We start from the raw sequence: 18837 nt of genomic DNA, 5'->3' as shown, positions 1-18837 counted from the left end.
GCCAGGTGCCTTTATACACTTTTTTTAAAGTTCTCAAACAACTTTGTGGGGGTAACCATGATTAACGTATTTGACAGATGAGAACACAGGTTTAGAGAAGTGCAATATGTTGCCCAACCTGAGTCAGGGCTTGGTCTGTTGCCCAGGAGCCTGCACTTTGTATATGTTTAAACTGTGATGCCTCTTCAAGACAACTTACAAATCTAAGAAGTGAATAATTCTAATATTCATTAATTATGTAATTTTGTCTGTCTGTTTCATCAAATTCCTTGGGGTGAGAGGGACTGTTTATTTTTATATCCCCATTACCTAGCAGTGTCTGACATACATAGGTGCTTGATGAATATTTGTTAAATAAAATACTAATTAATTTCTTTTATATAATGCTAACTCATTTCCTGAACTAAATCAGGTAGATTAACAATGCCAGATGTCAGCATTCAAGCATTTGATGTATTTCTACATGTTATATATCCCTTCTCCCTATTTCTTTAAAGACAGAATCCACTGTGTAGGTCAGAGAGCAAAAATATAATTGATGCTTATATGGTGAAGCGAAAACCCTGTGATAATTAAAAATGCGTAACACCAAGCCAAACTTTGTAAAGGTCTATCTTTCTATTTCTCTTTCCCCAGAAAAGTCTGCCTTCTCCATATCAGTGTTCTCCAAACATCATGGGAGCTACATAGGCAATAACTATCCCTGGTAGTTTAAAGTAGGCTGGGTGTGGTGGCTCACGCCTGTAATCCCAGCACTTTGGAGGGCTGAAGCAGGTGGATCACTTGAGTCCAGGAGTTTGAGACTAGCCTGGCCAACATGGCGAAACCCTGTCTCTACAAAAAATACAAAAATCAGCTCGGCGTGATGGCATGTGCCTGTAATTCCAGCTACTCAGGAGGCTGAGGCAGGAGAATGGCTTGAACCCAGGAGGTGGAGGTTGCAGTGAGCCAAGATCATGCCCCTGCACTCCAGGCGGGGGAGTGGGGGGGGGGTGGGGCAGAGTGGGACCCTGTCTCATAAATAAATAAATAAATAAATAAAGTGATGGGGAATAAGAAAATGCTGTTTCGGTTCAGCAATTATTTGAGAATCTACTAAGTGCTGGATTCTAGAGATGTAAAGGTGACAGGTTCTTGTCCTTATGAGAGAGAGTTGAAATGAACTTCCTGTGGAAATGCATCTTTTGAGTAGGAGAGTTTGGTCGTGAGTGGGGACTGAATTATCTCCCAGTTAAGAATCAGTCTCCACTGTATTTTGTAGGCATTCTTTTAAATTGGGTTTTTTAAAAATTAGATTTCCCCAAAGTGTCACACAATTCTTAGATAGCTGAAATCATCACCTTTGAATTCCCTTACCATTACAAGAATATACATGGAGATAACCTGAAGGTAATTTCTCTGGTAACTGGGGGTAAAAGGGTGGGCACCTGTATAGACAAAGAGTAGTTTTGATGGGGCAAGGCCTCTCCCTCCAACCCACACCTAGGTATCTGTGTGCCAAGGGTGGGGCTGCTGCTCCATTTTTGTGTCTTCTAGTCTAAGGACACACCTTGCTGGAGAAGAGCACCGTGATTAAACAGGAACCAGGTGCTCTAGCAGTTGAAAGATCGTCAGAAAAATGCAGGTAATCAGCAACTTAGACCAAACCCTTGGAAAGACAGAGACTTCCTGAGATTCGGGGATGCATGTTGTTTTACTACTTCCTCAGCATTCACTTGACTAAGGCTCTCCTATATGGATGAGCTCCATGCAGCCAGGTGAAATCAATCTTAGGCTTCCTCTATCATTATGCAAATGTAGATAATCAAGCATGACTGGCAATAACCAACTATCAGTATACAAGATGTTGCATCACTTTATTTTAATTGCATGATTTATCAGAACAACAACTATTAACATACAAAGTACCATTCAGTTCAGCTGCAGGTATAGGCAGTGATAAGTATCTAATTCTTAGAAGAATCACTTACTCCCACAATCTGTCCAGACACATTAATCTAAGGACAAGTTTATAAATAGCAAACATGATTTTCACATTGCAGTGTTCTCAAGAATGTATATACAAGTGGGTAGTCCTGTTGATGGGATGTTTTCCCGAGTTCTTTCTGTTCTTGATGTGTTCATTCTCTTGACCCTGGTAGAGATAGTTCTTTCCTTCCACAGAGCAGATTTTCTTTTGTCATCCACCATTTACAATACTCTGTGAATTAGTATTACTTGTTACATCTATGAAATGGCAATATTTGGATTGTAATAGCTCTTCAGTACGATTCCTTGTGTCTTCTGGTAAGTCTCCGCGTTATCAGAGAGCTTTTAGTTATAATCACTTTCCTGCAACAACAGCCAAACTCAACCATTGAGTTTCAGTGTGACACACCCTCTTTGTAGCTTGCTGGGTTAACCCTTGGCTTCAAGTCCTGATGATGTAATGAGGGTGGGGTGTATTGGCAATCAGTACATTTCCTTATCGCAATTTACAGTCATTGAAACTCATGCTGTCATTAATCCCAGTCTGACATACCTCTTCTCAAATATTCACAGTGCAGTGTTTTTGTGGCCTAACAAAATTTTTCTCATGTCATTAAAAATAAACATTTTTATAAAAATATAACACTTTAAATGTTTACATTGACAAAACCAGTTAGAGTAACCTACACCACATGCACTATACAGTAGTAAGCACAAAATTCCACAGAATGAAACATCACAAAGTCCTGCTCAGGGTGGCTATTCCATCCAGGTGAAATAGCTGGGAGTTTCAATTGCCTTTTTCATTTGTTTGTTTCTAAAGTATGTTTTGCTTAACACAAAACACACGCTAATGCAAAATAAAACTCCCCAAAAGTTTTGTTTCCAATTGCTTGTGAGGTGGGAAGCTGACACCGAGACAGAGGCTAATCTTTTCAATCCATCCACCCTTTCTTTGCTCTACCTATGAGCTGTGATTGGAACCAATGAACCTTTTAGTAAGATGTATCCTGCTTTACAAACATGCTGACTTACTTTTAAAAATATTTATCAACAAATTACTTGTCTTATTTTGAGTCGTCATTTAAAAAAATACGCACAAAACATCTACATGTTCACATTCATTAGATCAGAGTAGCATCATTCTCGAACAGTGGGTTTTTATATGACAACTAAATATTTCGTGATGACTAAATTATTTCATACAAATCTTCTCAATGTCATCTATGTACAATACATCCTGTTCATTTATAAGCACATTTTGTGTGATGCTATTTTGAAACTTTGACTGTATTGCCTATAAATATTCTTCCAACCAAAGGAATGTCTATACAAAAATTTAAAAGGGCTGGGTGCAGTGGCTCATGCCTGTAATCCTAGCACTTTGGGAGGCTGAGGTGGGTGGATTTCTTGAGTCCAGGAGTTTGAAACCAGCCTTGGCAACATGGCAAAACCCCGTCTCTACAAAAATACAAATATTAGCCGGGGATGGCGGTGTGTGCCTGTAGTCCCAGCTATTTGGGAGGCTTGAGCCTGGGAGGTGGAGGTTGCAGTGTGCTATGATCATGCCACTGCACTCCAGCCCCGGCAACAGAGCGAGACCTTGTCTCAAAAAACAAACAAACGAAAATTTAAAAGGGAATGTTTATCTAATGGGTGAATGACACCATCAGTAATGAAAAATGTTATTGACCATACAACACACAAAAGTTTTTTGAAACAGTAGAATTCTAAATGAGTGGCCTGTTCTGGGGCTGCCACGCCTGTTCTGAACATTACTATCTCTTCTGAGTTTTCTGTGATCAAGAAGCCCTCAAAATTCACTGCTTCAGATTCCTGTATGAAGTCAAGTGGCACCTGATTTTTAAAGAATTCAACCCAGAATTCAAGTTTTGGGACTCCAATATGATAGGAGTGTTGTCAGAACGGCTGCGGGCTGTTGGTCGGTGGCCTGTGGGACCAAGCCTCTGGTTCTGATGCTCTATCAGATAAGAAATTCCTTAGAATCCAGTAATTTAAATAACAATACAAGTCCTATAATAGTGCAATTTTGGCAAGAGCAAAGAATATCGATGGCCTTTTAAAGGTCAGGCAGTGAAAAAACCATTGGACAAAGTGTGGACTGTTGCTTTGACGTATTACTAGCGCTATGATGTCTCCCAGAAGGAGGCTGGTCATGTGTCCACCTCATCATCAGCGTTATCTTCTGATGACAACAGAGAAGGATATGGAGCGACGCATTTTACGTTCACATAAGTAGCGTTTACATGGACGTAGTGCTCCCCAATGAAAGTAGAGAAGATCGCTGATATCCGGGACACCAGTTCAGAAAAGGATGGGCGCATTTCTGCTTTAGGGTGCCAGCATTTTAGCATTACTTCATATCTGTTTCAAAAAGAAAGAAATGCTGTAAGAGACCCTTTGAAGGCAGGCATTTCTGTAAAAGTAAAGAATGTAAGAGGTACAGAAAGACTACTTACAAGGGGTCTGGGCAGTATTCGGGTTGTAGGAGCCTTCTCCCTTGCAACAAGTAAACAGTTATATCAAAGGTGTTCACGTCAGGATAGGGTGGGGCTCCTCTTGTCATGAGCTCCCAGAGGAGCACGCCAAAGGACCACTAGTAAAACAAGAAACAGGACAGTCCAGGTGAGAGATGCGACCATAGAAATACGAAAGGAAATCAGGAGGTCTTGGTAACTAAACTTGGCTTTACATACTCAATATGGTTTCTGTTTTGGGCAACAATTTTCTTAAAGGCAATTATTAAGTTATACATTTCATGACTTGTTTAAACAGGTAAGGTTTAGATTATAAATAAATGTAAAGTTTTCAAAAAGAATATCTGAAGTCCACATGATGACGAAGATTCCATCTTTAGTTAGCAGAAATGCCTCTTCCAAATTCTCTCCTGCAGTTTCAAAGCACTAACATGTTTCTACCCTTTTCTTTTCCGATAGCTTCGCTACGATTGTAAATTACTTGTAAAAGAAGAAGAAAGCCTCCCAAAATATGAATTTGTGTGACTTCAAAATGAACCTAAGTACTCTTTAAGAAATGTAACCACATTGAAAGGTTAATATTAAAAGGGAAGATCTAAATCTGCATAAGTAAAAATCCATATTAAAAATCAGAAATAATAAAACTGCAAGGAAACACGTCTCTCTATTGAAAATTAATTTCAATAAAACTGTCACATGAAAATGTCAAAGTACTAGATTCTTATAAAATAGCCATATCAGTACTATATAGGAAGATCACAGGGACACGGAAAGGTTAAATGACTTGCTAAAATTCCCCAATACATCTGAATCCACAATGGGATAAACATTTAAGAGTTCCTGACCCTTAGGTCTTGTTTGGTCTACTGAACTTCACTAAACATGCAATTTCTTGATTTAAAACACTGTGCTCAGGATACACCAGGTCATACATATTATCTCCCCCGGACATGTGCCCACACAAGAATGACACTAGGAGAGTCAGCATGGCCTGAGGCTGCCCCTGTGGAGAGGACCTGGGGGACAGTTCTTGCCCAGCAACACTTCCAGGCCACTCTAAGAGTAGGAAACATAAGGAGGAAGAAATGAAGGAAGCTTGGAGCAGAAGGAAAATCCACACCAGACAGCTGGAGTAACAAAACATAAAACTGAGAGGCAAGTGTAGCTTGTAGTACCTAGCAAGAAGGAGAATGAAGCCTGCCTTTGAACACTGCGACTGAAAGAAAGAAATGAGGTAGATGCTGTAATTGCTGATACGAATTTCCATTAATGACTTCTTTGCCCAAGTGCAAGAACCCTTGAAGGCTGCTGACTGCCTTGATCTCAACAGAAAACTCAAACCCCTTGCCAGAAGGGAGCTACGGGACTTTGCTGTCTAATTCAGCTTTGCAAAACAGAAGTTTTCAAAGCCTGAAAATCTTAGCAATCACTTCTGACAACATCATCGTGTTAACTTTCAAGTCCCAGAATATGCACTAATATTTAAAATCAATTTAACAAGTATCAATTGACCCTTGATCACATACGAGTAGGGTACTGTTCATGTTACTAGATAGGTCCCAGGGCTGAATGAACAGGGTTAACAGAATTGTGCAGGTAACTGTCACACAGGACAATAAGATAATAGCTGTAATATAGAGCAGTAACATCAAAGAGGTACAAAGGTTGCCAAAAGTCAAAGAGATAATAGTAGGGTACTGAGAAAGGCTGCAGGAAAAGAGTGACAGTAAGGTGGGTCTTGAGGAACAGGGAGACTTTGTTTTATAGGTGCAGGTGATATGAGGGCAGAGAGACAGTTTTGGAGGGAGGGGGTGGGGCCAGTTGTAAGAGTACATATGTGTTCTTTCTTTCTTTCTTTCTTTTTTTGAGATGGAGTTTTGCTCTTTTGCCCAGGCTGGAGTAAAGTGGTGCAATCTTGGTGCACTGCAACCTCTTCCTCCCGGGTTCAAGCGACTCTCCTGCCTCAGCCTCCTGAGTAGCTGGGATTATAGGAGCCCACCACCACGCCCAGCTAGTTTTTGTATTTTTAGTAGAGAAGGGGTTTTGCCATATTGGCCAGGCTGGTCTCGAACTCCTGACCTCAGGTGATCCACCCTCCTCTGCCTCCCAAAGTGCTAGGATTACAGGCATGATCCACCATGCCTGGTTGCGTATGTGTTCTTATTAAACCATAAGTATAATAGTTCACGTTGCTTGATATGTTGGAGTAGGGGAAGAGATTAGGAACCCATAAGATTGAAATGGGTCTGTGCTGTGGAGGTTTTTAAATGTTCAAAGTGGGTTAGGCAGGGCAGGACAAGGTGGTTCACGTCCGTAATCCCAGCACTAATGCATGCCGAGCTTAATACCTAGGGGATGGGTTGATAGGTGCAGCAAACCACCATGGCACACGTTTACCTATGTAACAGATCTGCACATCTTGCACATGTACCCTGGAACTTAAAATAAAATAAAAATGGTTCAGATGGTAAATTTTATGTATTTTTTTTTGCCACAATAAAAAAGGAATGGATTACTGATACATTGCTACTACTGATACAACAACATGGATGGCTTTCAAATGTAATATGCGAAGTAAAAGGAGACAGACTCATAAGACTACTGACTGCATGATTCCATTTATATGACATTTTAGAAAAAGTAAAACTCTAGAGACAGAAAATAAATCTGATTTTCTGATTTTCAGGTCCTGGAAATAGGGTAGAGGTTGACTACAAAGGAGCATAAGGAAATTTTCTGGGATGATGAAACCGTTCTATGTCCTGCTAGTTGGAGTGGTGGTTACACAACTGCATGCCTTTGTCAAAACTTGAAGAACTGAACACTAAAAAGAATGATGAGTGGGTAGATTACACAATGGTGATGCCATTAATCGAAGCCAGGAGGTGAGAAATTGAGGGTTTGGCAGGAAAGAATTTGATTTTGAACGTGGTAAATTTGTGACATTGATGATGACATCCAAGTAGAGAGAATCAAAGGTGGTTATTGATGGGAATGGTTCCAATTGTTGGTGGAGGATGTCCAGGGAGACAGCTACATCTGAGAGAAGGAAGAGAGAAGGAAGAGAAGCCATTGAGGATAAGAAAACAACCTAGAAGCAGGAGGAACACCAGAAGGCTCAGTGTCCCAGAAACCAAAGGAAGAGGAAATTTCAAGAAAAATGAGCATTACGATAATGTTAAATGCTTCAGAAAGATGAGGCAGGTAAGAGCTGAGAACAAGGAAGTCAATACACAGTTTAATGGAAGAACTTGTATTAAGTGTGAAACAATGTGTAATACAATTGTAACACCCATTGCAAAAGGGATCAGAGGAGGGTGTGAGTGATTTCAAGTGTAGTGACACTCCGATTTTGTTTGAATGGACTTAGAGAGTATTCAGACTTTAGCCAAACTCCATTTTGGCATTTTCTAGAAAGAAAACCCAATCTACAAGCAGGCAAGTTTTTGGTCATAGGTTTCAACATACACACAGCTCATTACATGCTTTTGGAAATGTTCCATGTCAACATTCAAGATTCTGCTGTCCTGGAAGTAAAACACTGTGCAAATTTATCCACGCAGTCAGTAACCATTTCCCAAAGCAGCATTACGTACAGATTATTTAGCTTCAGCCTTTATGTAGCACAACATAGTGTCTTTCGATGAGAGCGAGAGAGAAATAGCACTATCCTATCCACAAAAACCTACGTAAATTTCCAGTCAAGTATCTGAGTGACTGTGGCTATGGGGGAAGCCTTGGCCTCTTGCTGTCTGTGTGTGTTTGTTGGCGAGGTGGCGGTATTGTTGTGTGTATGTGGCTGTCAAGAAGCTTAGAATCCCAACACTTGCCGTAAACATCCAAAATTTCATCAGGCTCTTTTTTATAAATCAGCTTTTTTGAGGTATAATTTATAGATCATAAAATTCACCAATTTTAAGTGATTGGTGATGTTTAGTAAATTAAAGTGATTAAATGATGTTTAGTAAATTTATACAGATGTGCAGCTATCATATCATCACAGTCCAGTTTTAGGTCATCTCAACATTCCAGAAAATTCTCTCATGCCCATTTGTGGTTTATCTTCACTCCTTCTCTTGGCCCCAAGCAACCACTGATTTGTTTTCTGACTCTATAGTTCTGCCTCTTTCTAGAAATTTCATATAAATGGAATCATTCAACATGTAATTTTTTTATCTGCCTTTTTTCACTTAACAATGTTTCTGAGGTTTATCATACTGTAGTAGGCATCAGTAATTCCTTTATGTTGATGAATGGTTTAGTCCACTGTATGGACACAACACATTTTGTTTATCCATTCACCAGTTGATGGACATTAAGATTGCTTCTGGCTTTTGGCTATTATGAAGAGAACTACTGCGATCATTCATGTACAAATCTTTATGTGGGCATATGTTTCATTTCATGTGTTCATGAGCTAGCTATTCATACATCTCTTTGGTAAAATGTCTATTCAAATCTTTTGCTTACTTAAAAAAATTGAGTAATTTTGCCTTTGCTATGGTTTGAATGTGTCTCCCAAAGTTCATGTGTTGGACACTTAATCCCCTCCCAATGCAACAGTGTTCAGAGGAGGGACCTTTAAGAGGGAATTAGGTCATGAGGCTCTACTCTCATGAGTGGATTAATGTCATTATCTTGGGAGTTACTTCACTATTGTGGAAGGGGGTTTGTTATAATAGAGAGTCTGGTCACCTCTTGCTCTCTTTTGCACTCTCTCACACCCGTGTGATGCCTTCCACCATGTTATGACACAGCAAGAAGACCCTCAGTAGATGTGCCCCCGTTGATCTTAGGCTTCCTGGCCTCCAGAACTGTGAGCCAAATACATTTCTGTTCATTATAAATCACCCAATTTGTGGTGTTGTTGTATAGCAGCACAAAACAGATTAAGACAGTCTTATTGAGTTGTAAGAGTTGGCTCGGGCTCTTAATGACAGACTAACACTCAAGTCTGAATGAACAGCATGTTCTTGGAGGATGGGTTAATTCTCCCTATCTTTTGCCTTTACCTGCCACTGTCACTAACATGTCCCCAGTCTCCCTCTCTAGCATCCACTTCTTTCATCTCTTTCAGAATCTTTCAGGATCAAAATCCCAGGCATTAAGCTCTACCCTGCACTATCACTTTCTCTTATCAGTCTCATGCATGCTGAAGTCCTGGTCCTCCATCATGACCTGTGACCTACTTACTTATTGAAAACAAACCCCCAGTCACCTCAACTTATTCTCTAATAGTTCCCCTACCTCCTCACAGGAACTGAAACTCAGCTTTCACTTGAAGCCACAATTTCTTTGAAACTCTTGCCAATAGGGGCCACACCTTTCCCTCTTGCTGATTCACAGAGAGGTGGATGAGATGACTTCTTGCTTCCCATGTCACACTCAGATCTCTATCCCACCATCTCTCAAAAGCTACCAACCCTTTCTCTTCAAGTGCATGTCCCCCGTGAACATTATTTTCTGACTACCTTGTTTGCACATTTTTCTTTTTTAGTTGTTATCCTCAAGGACTGAAACATCAAATGTTTCTCTACCTCTAGACATCACAGTCCTCCGACTTACAACATGTGAATAGAATAAGTGTACTCTCCAGTCCGTTCAACACCTGGGCTCCTCAGCACACTCTAGACTGCCAAAGCACTCAAGTTACTCAGCTTCCAAGACCCTTCCAGTGTACTGAGTAGCAGTTGGCTCTGTTGAGCATCCAATTTCTCCTTGAAAATTTCTCTTCCTCTGACTTTCACGGTGGTCTCTGCTCCTGGGTCCCTTACCTCACTGCTTTTCTCTTTCACTTTGTATATGTAGGTTCTATTGAATAATTGCTTTTGGACTCTCAAAAGCATATTCCCAGCCTTGACCCCTGCTATGGACTGAATTGTGTTCCCCGGAAATTCATATGTTGAAGTTCTAAGCCACAGTGTGACAATGTTTAACGATGGGGTCGTTTAGAGGTAATTCAGTTTAGATAAGGTCATGAGGGTGGGCCTTCATGCTGGGATTCGTGCCCTTTTAAGAAGAGATACTAGAGAGCTGGCTCTCATTCTTTTCCTTTCAAGTCATCTTAGAGAATGATTGGTATGGTTTGGATTTGTGTCCCCATTCAAATCTCGTCTTGAATTTTAATCCCCAGTGTGGGAACTGAGGCCTGGTGGGAGGCAACTGCATCATGGAGGTAGATTTCTCCCTTTGGTGCTATTCTCACGATAAAGTTCTAAGGAGATCTGGTTGTTTAAAAGTGTGTGGCACCTCTCCCCTTGGTGAGAGCTTGTCCCCACCTTGGTCCTGTTCCTGCCATATAAGATGCCCCCTCTCCCAAGTTGGTCCTGCTCCTGCCATGTAAGATGCCTGCTCCCGCTTTGCCTTCTGCCATGGGTAAAAAGTTCCCTGAGACCTCCCCTCAGTGCTGGGGTATTGCCAGGTGGGACTGTGAGAAGAGGGCCACCATCTTCCATTCCCCAGAATGGCAGATCCACCGACAACTCGCACCATGTGCCTGGAAAAGCTGCAGGCACTCAGTGCCAGCCGATGAAAGCAGCCATGGGGCTGAGCCCTGCAGAGCCACAGGGGCAGAGCTGCCCAAGGCCTTGGGAGCCCATCCCTTGCATCGGTGTGCCCTGGATATGAGACATGGAGTCAAAAAAATAATTGTGGAGCTTTAAGATTTAATAACTGCCTTGCTGGGTTTCGGACTTGCATATTTTGGCCAATTTCTCCCATTTGGAATGGGAGAATTCACCCAGTGCCTGTACCCTCATTGTATCTTGGAAGCAACTAACTTGTTTTTGATTTTACAGGCTTATAGGCAGAAGGGACTTGCGTTGTCTCAGATGAGACTTTAGACTTGGACTTTTTAGCTGATGCTGGAATGAATGAAGACTTTGGGGGACTGTTGGGAAGGCATAAATGTGTTTTGAAATGGGAGAAGGATGTGAAATTTGGGAGGAACCAGGGCGGAATGATATAGTTTGACTCTGTGTTCCCACCCAACTCTCATGTTAAATTGTAATCCCCGATCCTGAGGCAGGGATGTGGTTGGAGGTGACTGGATCATGGGGGCAGATTTCTTCCTTTGGTGCTGTTCTTGTGATAGAGTTCTCAGGAGATCTGGTTGTTTAAAAGTGTGTGGCACCTCCCCCAGCCTTGTTGGTCCTGCTCCTGCCGTGTAAAATGCCTGCTCCTATTTTGCCTTCTGCTATAGGTAAAAGCTCCCTGAGGCCTCCCCAGCCATGCTTCCTGTAGAGTCTGCAGAACTGTGAGCCAATTAAATCTCTTTTTATAAGTTACCCAGGCTCAGTATTTCTTTATAGCAGTGTGAGAATGGACTAATACAATGATGAAAGATTGCAGTCTAGTCTGATTACAGTTTTGTTTCCACATTACCAGAGAATAAATTCCATACTCTCTAGTTCGGTTTTCAAGGAACTCTATGACCTAGTATATTTTTCTCAGTTTATTCTCATAACTTCCCTCTGTGTTTTCTGTTCTTGCCAAATAATCAACTAAGTATTGTTTTCTCAGAACTTTACAGGTGCTTATACTTTCCTGCTCTTCTGCCACACGTGGATCGGTATTTCCATTGCCCAGCTGCCCAATTCCAAACCTGCTATCCTTTAACCAAATTCAAATGCCACTTCTCCTTAGGGTGAAAGGGGAATGTGGTGAATCTGGCTGCCCAGGTGAGTATTTCTCACAGCCTCAGCACTCAGGTGCATGCCTTTTGAGGGCTGGTTCTGTGCAAGAAGGATGGCCTTTGTAGATAAGGGAAGTCACTTTACTAGCTAGGCCCAGGGATCATGCCCTCACTGCTAGACTGCCTCAGTTACAGCTTCCAGACTTCTTGATGTGGAATTCTTGCTCGCCTGGGGCTATGAGGATCAGGGCTCATTCCAGGCCACCTGTGTCACAGTCATTGTTGACCATCTCATCTCTTCCCTTCAGAGCCAAAGTTCTTGGCCGACAGGGTTCATGCCTGGTTCAGCTCTGGGCTTCCTAATGAGCCAATACGTTGCCCCACTCAAGAAATATTTTTGAATAAATGAGTGAATTTATGAAAATATACAATGTGTACATATCGGACAAGTTCATTTTTACATATGAAGAAAACTCGAATTGGTGGTGTTGAATTTTTTTTTAAATTAAGTAGTGATAAAATTTCAAAAAGAGTTGGATATGAAAGTAAAAGAGGAGAAAGTCAGAGAAACCAATACATTACCACATCTGACTTGGTGGTAAACTTTTGAGTTTGCAGACTTTCCAAAGCCATCCACTTCACTGGCAGCTTTGCACCTGTTTTGTTGTGCACACTATAGTATTCCTTATCATACATGTCTCTGGCAAGACCAAAATCAGCAACCTTGACTGTGAATTTTTCATCCAGCCTACAGAAAGGACAAAAATTATTACCTGTGGTTGAAACAGAATAATTTACAATGATGCTGAATATCTACAGATTAAACAAGCGGCTTCAGTATTTGAAATCCGTAACTTCTGAAGGAAATACTTCATCTAGCCTCTACTGACTAACACTAAATTACAATAGAATTCTTGAATAAAAATGCTTGACATTGACATTGCCAGTTCAACAGGCTGAGGAAAGAGATCATGAATTGTATGGCGTAAGAAAGTCCTTTTTGCTTTAATGTAGATCTGCAGTAGTAAGTTTGTCTCCCCTCTGGGTTTACTTTGGTTGCTGAAGGGAGTACGCCAATTGACTACCCAAGCAATCACCAGTCTTCACTTGTCAACTTATTAGCGATACTCAGTTTTATGGGAGAGCATGACAGGGGACTGATACTTTACTTTTTCATTCTTAAATGAGCTAGGTTAGCACACAAAACTCATATATCCCACCACTGAGGTAACAGAGAACTAGGATACACAGTGAAGCATCTAAGAAAAACAGCAAAGTTCAACAAAAATCAATTTCCGCTATCTGGAGCTGTGCATCCTCTGTTTAAGCTGGCTTTTATGTTGTTACATTGACCAAAACCAAGGTAGGAAATTAATAGCACAGCTCTTTCATTCACGCATACCATAAGTCATGAATCAGTGCTATGCAAGGGAAAACATGAACTCAATTACAAACTGTTGACTGTTGTATTATATAGCCAGGCAGCCAGACACAAATAAAGTTCTTTGTATATTCATTCCCAAATACCATTTTTGGTAGGGCTTCTGCAGGCAGGCTTCAAATCCACTCTTGGGAAGTTGCAATATGTTGGTATTTGTGTTCCCAGCCCTCTCCTTTTCACTGTCAAATGTTGAAGATCAAGTTCTCCCTCCCCAACACTAATGCAGTGTGAAACCACAACATTGAGAGCTACTGGAGGGAAGGACTGAGAAAAGCAAAAGTACACAACAGCTGTTTAAGACCCCCTATGGAGAATCCTTTTAAATTCTCTGTTGGATAAAGTCTGAAAGTCCCACCCACATCCCCAGGGCTTACACATCGATTTAAAATTGTAACAGAAATAAAGGACTTTTGCATGAGAAGAGAAAACAGCCTAAGTAGCATTGAACAGTGGGAAACAGATTCCTCCTTGTCACTTAATTTGGACTGGGCACAGAGATTCTAATACTTACATACAGTTTCTTGCAGCCAAGTCTCTGTGGACAAACTTTTTGCTTGCAAGATATTTCATGCCTTTGGCTACTTGAAGACCAAAGCCAATAAGATCTTTTACAGTTGGATTCTGCAATCAAAGAGAGTTAGAAAAGCATAAACTAAGCATCTACTGTTCTAATTTTGATCTTAGAATTCTGAAATGTTTATTTATAAAAAATTATTTTGTCTCAAAAATTAGTTTGGGCTTGGTGGCTCAAGCTTGTAATTCCAGAACTTTTAGAGGCCAAGGCGAGAGGATGGCCTGAGGCCAGGATTTTGAGATCAGCCTTGGCTACACAGTGAGATCCTGTCTTTACTCCCATCCACCATCCACAAAAAAATTAGCCTGGTGTGGTGGTGTGCACGTGTAGTCCCAGCTGCTTAGGAGCCTGAGGAGGGAGGATCACTTGAGCCCAGGAGTTGGATACTGCAGTGCACTATGACTGTGCCCCTGCACTCCAGTCTGGGCGACAGAGACCTTGTCTCCAAAACCAAAAAACAAAACAACAACAACGAAAAGTGTGCCCCACTGACAGATCAACCATTTGTTAAGTATTTATTGTATGCAAAACACCAGGCTAGTTGTTTTCATAAATTACAGCTACTTCTACACTTCTGTCAGGCAGGTGTTATAGGCTCCATTTTCCAGATGGGAAAATGGAGATGTTTTAAAATGTGGTTTCATTATTTTCCAGGTATGATGAGGCCAACAGAACAGGAGACCAATGCCATTGAAAGGATAGTTTACTACTCACAGTTTGTAAGAGGAGGGGGAACACCCTGTCATGCAGGGTCACATGGGGGAAGCTCTGGGGTCTGGAGGCAGGGACAGTGAGGGGAGAAACATGAGCAAGAGCCTTCATTGTGGTTTCCCTGGAAAGAAACTGGTAAGGCAGGGTAGGCAGGTTTGGAGCTGGCCAATCTGGAGTATTTCAGCAGGCTCGGAAGATAGTTCTAGTTGTCTGGAACTGGGCCCTGGGGTGATTAGGGCAAGCGGATAGTGGCCCAAAGCATAAGAGTCTGATAAAGGAGGAGGTTAGGTAAGGGCTCTGGATTGGTTGGTTTGCACAAGGCAGGTATGCTTTGAAGGCAAGTTGTTTACTATTTGTAGGAATTAGCTAGCCCTGGGAGGGACAGTTCCTCCAGGGTCAGTAAGGCCCAAGATGTCAGAACATCAGAAACACGCTGTGAATAGAGGAGGCTCAGAAAGAAATCAACCCAAACCACTCAGCTGTTAAGTCTGGTGATGTCACTGGCTGGCAATCAGGAAAGGGGTATTCTCCTTCAACAGTCACTGAGGAGTTTGTCAGTGCAAGATGTAGTCAGTGGGAACCCTGCAAAAGGGCTGTAGCCCCCCTCAATGCACACAGCATAGAAAAAGGCCAGTTTCTGGTTTTAGGTTTCTCTTTAAGACACATCTGGGTTTGGGGTTGTTCTCACTATCAACTCCTTGGATTAAAAAAGGCCATGGCACTATTCTGTTCTGGATAACAAGAAATCTCTATCATGCTTTAATCCTGGGGTAACAGTACCCTAGAGAAGGTAGTACCTCCAGCCACATTAATCCATCAGGGTAATAACAAAAGTTGAAGCGGGAAAGGGAAGTCTATCAGGGCAGCTGTGTGCTTTGTAGGCCAATTCGCCTTATCTGCAAAAGTTCACTACCAGGGAATGTTTTATTCTTTTGGCTGAGTAGTATCTCATTACTCTCCTAGAGCTTAGTTTCTCTAATAATTTGACCCCATATTTATAAAGTTGCTTTTGATCAACTTCATTATCTCCCACAGAGACTTGGAGAGCAGGAACAAAGACAGAGCCTGAGGCCATCTATGAATTCAGTTCTTGAGATTCTTCTTCCCACCCTCCCTTGTCCTGGCCTGGCGACTTTTAAGTCCTGGCATAAATGTCATGAAAAGAATCTACCACTTGCAAGAACCTAAGAACCTTGTTTTGTAACCCTTAGCTGATTCATTCAATAACTATTTACTGACAGTCTATGTGCTAAACACTGTTTTAGGTGTTGGAGCCATAGCGGTGAACAAAATACACAAAAATCCTACCCTCATGAGCTTCCATTCTAATGGGATGAGGTTGTGTGTATATATATATGCTTATATATGCATCTATATAGCTATTGTTTATTATCTACTACAGTGCTATTCAATAGAAATATAAAGCAAGTCACACACGTAATTTAAAATTTTCTAGTAGCCATACTCAAAAATAAAAAGAAACAGGTGAAATTAATTTTCACAATATATATTTCAACCCCCCAAATCCAAAATATTTCAGCATGTAATCAATATAAACACCTACCAGTGAGATATTTCACCTTTTTTTAAATACTAAGTATTCAGAATCTGGGATGTATTCTACACCATACATCACACTTCAGTTCAAACTAACCTCCTTTTACATGTGGCTCATGGCCATAGTATTGAACAGCTCAGGCCTTGTGTATCAGATGATGGTAAGTGTGATGGGGGAAAATAGAGCAGGGAAGAGGAGTCTGTAGCCATGAGGGTGGGTGGTCAGTTGCAATTTTTAAACAGATTAGGGAAGGCTTATGTTGAAGATGACATTACGGTCAAGAGCTGAAGAAGATGAGGAAGTGAGATATGTGGCTATTTGCGGGGAGAGTGTTCCAGGCTGAGGGAGCACAAGTGCAAAGGTCCTGAGGAATGAGAGTGGATGGCAAGGGCGATGAACAGCAAGGGACGCACCTGGAGTTAGTTTTTCAATGCCTTCTAGAGTTAACATTCCATATGGGCTGAGGCTTGCTCAGCTTCCACTTCTCCTGTGCTGTGCACAGTTTCTGGCACACAGTAGACATGCAAAGATGACTAAATGTCCCTATCGGGGGAAGGTAGAACAAGGTTGCTTGCAGAGCAAGTGAGAATCACTGGTCCAGGAAACTCTTCCGGGTGTCACTATTTCCCACCAGGATAGAAGACTTTGAGGTACATTTGAATGATGCTAATATTTTAAATGTGCATCTTTGGCTACTAGCTTTTTAAAGACTCAAAGCAGGCCTATGTTGAAGGGATGGCTAGCATACAGCTAGTCTGCCAGTCAGTAAGCTTGGCAGTCAACTTACGTGAGTCTCATTTCGAATGAAATTTCGAAGATCTCCATGTTTCATGTATGGTAGGACCACCAGCGGAGACCCTTCACTTCGCAGGCAGATTCCCAGGAGCGAGAGGACATTGGGATGACTAAAATCTTTCATGATGATTCCCTCGGTCAGAAACTGGGAAACTTCTCCTATGTCAGTGATTCCTAAGAAATCCAGTGGTGGAGACATTAACTTCATTATGGAACAGTGAATACTTTGTCAAATTTAGATAGGAAGAGCAATGAAATGGCAAGCCATACAGTTAGCATCTTGTCCTGAGGGTTTGACTGCAGAGTGTTCTTTTTATAACACATCTGAGTGAATGATGCCACTCTGCACTATACCTTCCAGTCACCTACACCCACTTTTGCAAGATAGAGTCCAGTCAGCCACCAGATTGTCTCCTATAAACTTAGTGCGAAGTTTGTACTTAGGTTTCATAAAGACTGTACCTTTATTTCCCTCATGGTCAGACTTCCAACAAAATTAACCATGTAGAACACTATTTAGCATGTCGATTTATATTTTAAAAAGACTGAAATAGTTGTGGCAGTAAAGTATCTTGCAGGAAAACCTTTTCATTTGTGCACTTAAAGCTCATTAAGTCCCATGTAAAGTTTGTAGTAAAGTTGGTTACCATTTTTCAGGCTGCTGCAATTTGCAAGCAGAAAATGAGAAATGGGAGTAGAAAACGCAAGCAATGTGAGATCTGTCAACACAGGCAGAGCCAGGGACACTATGTATGTGGAGTACACTGTTTGTGTAATATAGTAATTTATGGCTGTAATTATGGTTTGGGGTCACCAATAAAGACTTAGTTTGTATTTGGAAGCATTCCCTTAAACAGAGCATGCATTTCATCTTAAAAAGATTTTCTCAATAACAGCTAAAATTTTAAGTAATGTTCCAGCACTAAAAAGGGGTAAGTTTCATTTATTTAGGAAGTTCATGTATGTGGAATGCCTCATTCTCCAAAAATGTGGATAAATGAGGTATTACCATACTTACAATTTTTCAATTTTTGGCCAGCGTCGTTTTCTCCTGTTTGTCTTATTTCATTTTTTATCTTTTTAATGGAAGTTGTGGTTAAAAAATAATTATAGTAATGCCTCCGGGTAAAATGAGTCATTACTACTGTATGTGCCAACATGCTTCCAATAGTTTCCATAAATGTCACTTGCAAAACAAATATTATAAGCCAAACATAGTTATAGTTAAATGATACTCAGTTCATCCAAGAACCTCATTTCTCTTACCCCCTTACTAATGAGGGCTCTGAGGGATCATTTCAGAGGAAATAGTTCAATAAAAGTCTAGAACAAAACAAATTTTCAGGATTAGGCCCATAATTTCAGGGGTAGCTGATTTTTCCACAAGGGGAAAGTGTAAATCAACATTTTATTATAAGCTAGTTATTAGGTTGCAAACCACAAAAGTATACTCCACGGTTAAATAAAATGCCACTTACTGTTCAAGGATTTCACAGCACAGTGAATTTTCTTGCCATCATTGTCCAACAAAGTCCCATGATATACACAACCAAAATGCCCTGTGCAAAAGAAAGAACTTGGTTAGTACTGCATCACATCTAATTATGAAATCATTATGTATCAAGCCTTTTATGAGCTTCGTTTTATTCCTTCTTCTTT

At 41.0% G+C, this 18837-nt stretch overlaps 1 protein-coding gene across 1 annotated transcript in view; it reads right to left on the bottom strand.

The window, feature by feature from the left end:
* Nucleotides 1–1837: 1837 nt before the first annotated feature.
* The window catches only part of MET (MET proto-oncogene, receptor tyrosine kinase), a 117309-nt gene continuing 100309 nt past the window's right edge, over nt 1838–18837 (bottom strand). Inside the window, exons 17-22 of the mRNA XM_007982678.3 lie at nt 18657–18737; nt 17171–17352; nt 14052–14161; nt 12682–12847; nt 4449–4585; nt 1838–4353 (exon numbers count right to left, since the gene is read on the bottom strand). Coding sequence (XP_007980869.3) covers nt 4143–4353; nt 4449–4585; nt 12682–12847; nt 14052–14161; nt 17171–17352; nt 18657–18737 — 887 coding nt within the window. The 3' untranslated portion in view covers nt 1838–4142. The remainder of the gene's footprint in view (nt 4354–4448; nt 4586–12681; nt 12848–14051; nt 14162–17170; nt 17353–18656; nt 18738–18837) is intronic.

Source organism: Chlorocebus sabaeus, chromosome 21 (assembly GCF_047675955.1).
Source record: "Chlorocebus sabaeus isolate Y175 chromosome 21, mChlSab1.0.hap1, whole genome shotgun sequence".
Lineage (NCBI taxonomy): Eukaryota > Metazoa > Chordata > Mammalia > Primates > Cercopithecidae > Chlorocebus > Chlorocebus sabaeus.
The sequence above is the reverse complement of the archived record's forward strand: the minus strand, read 5'-3'. Positions and strand labels throughout refer to the sequence as shown.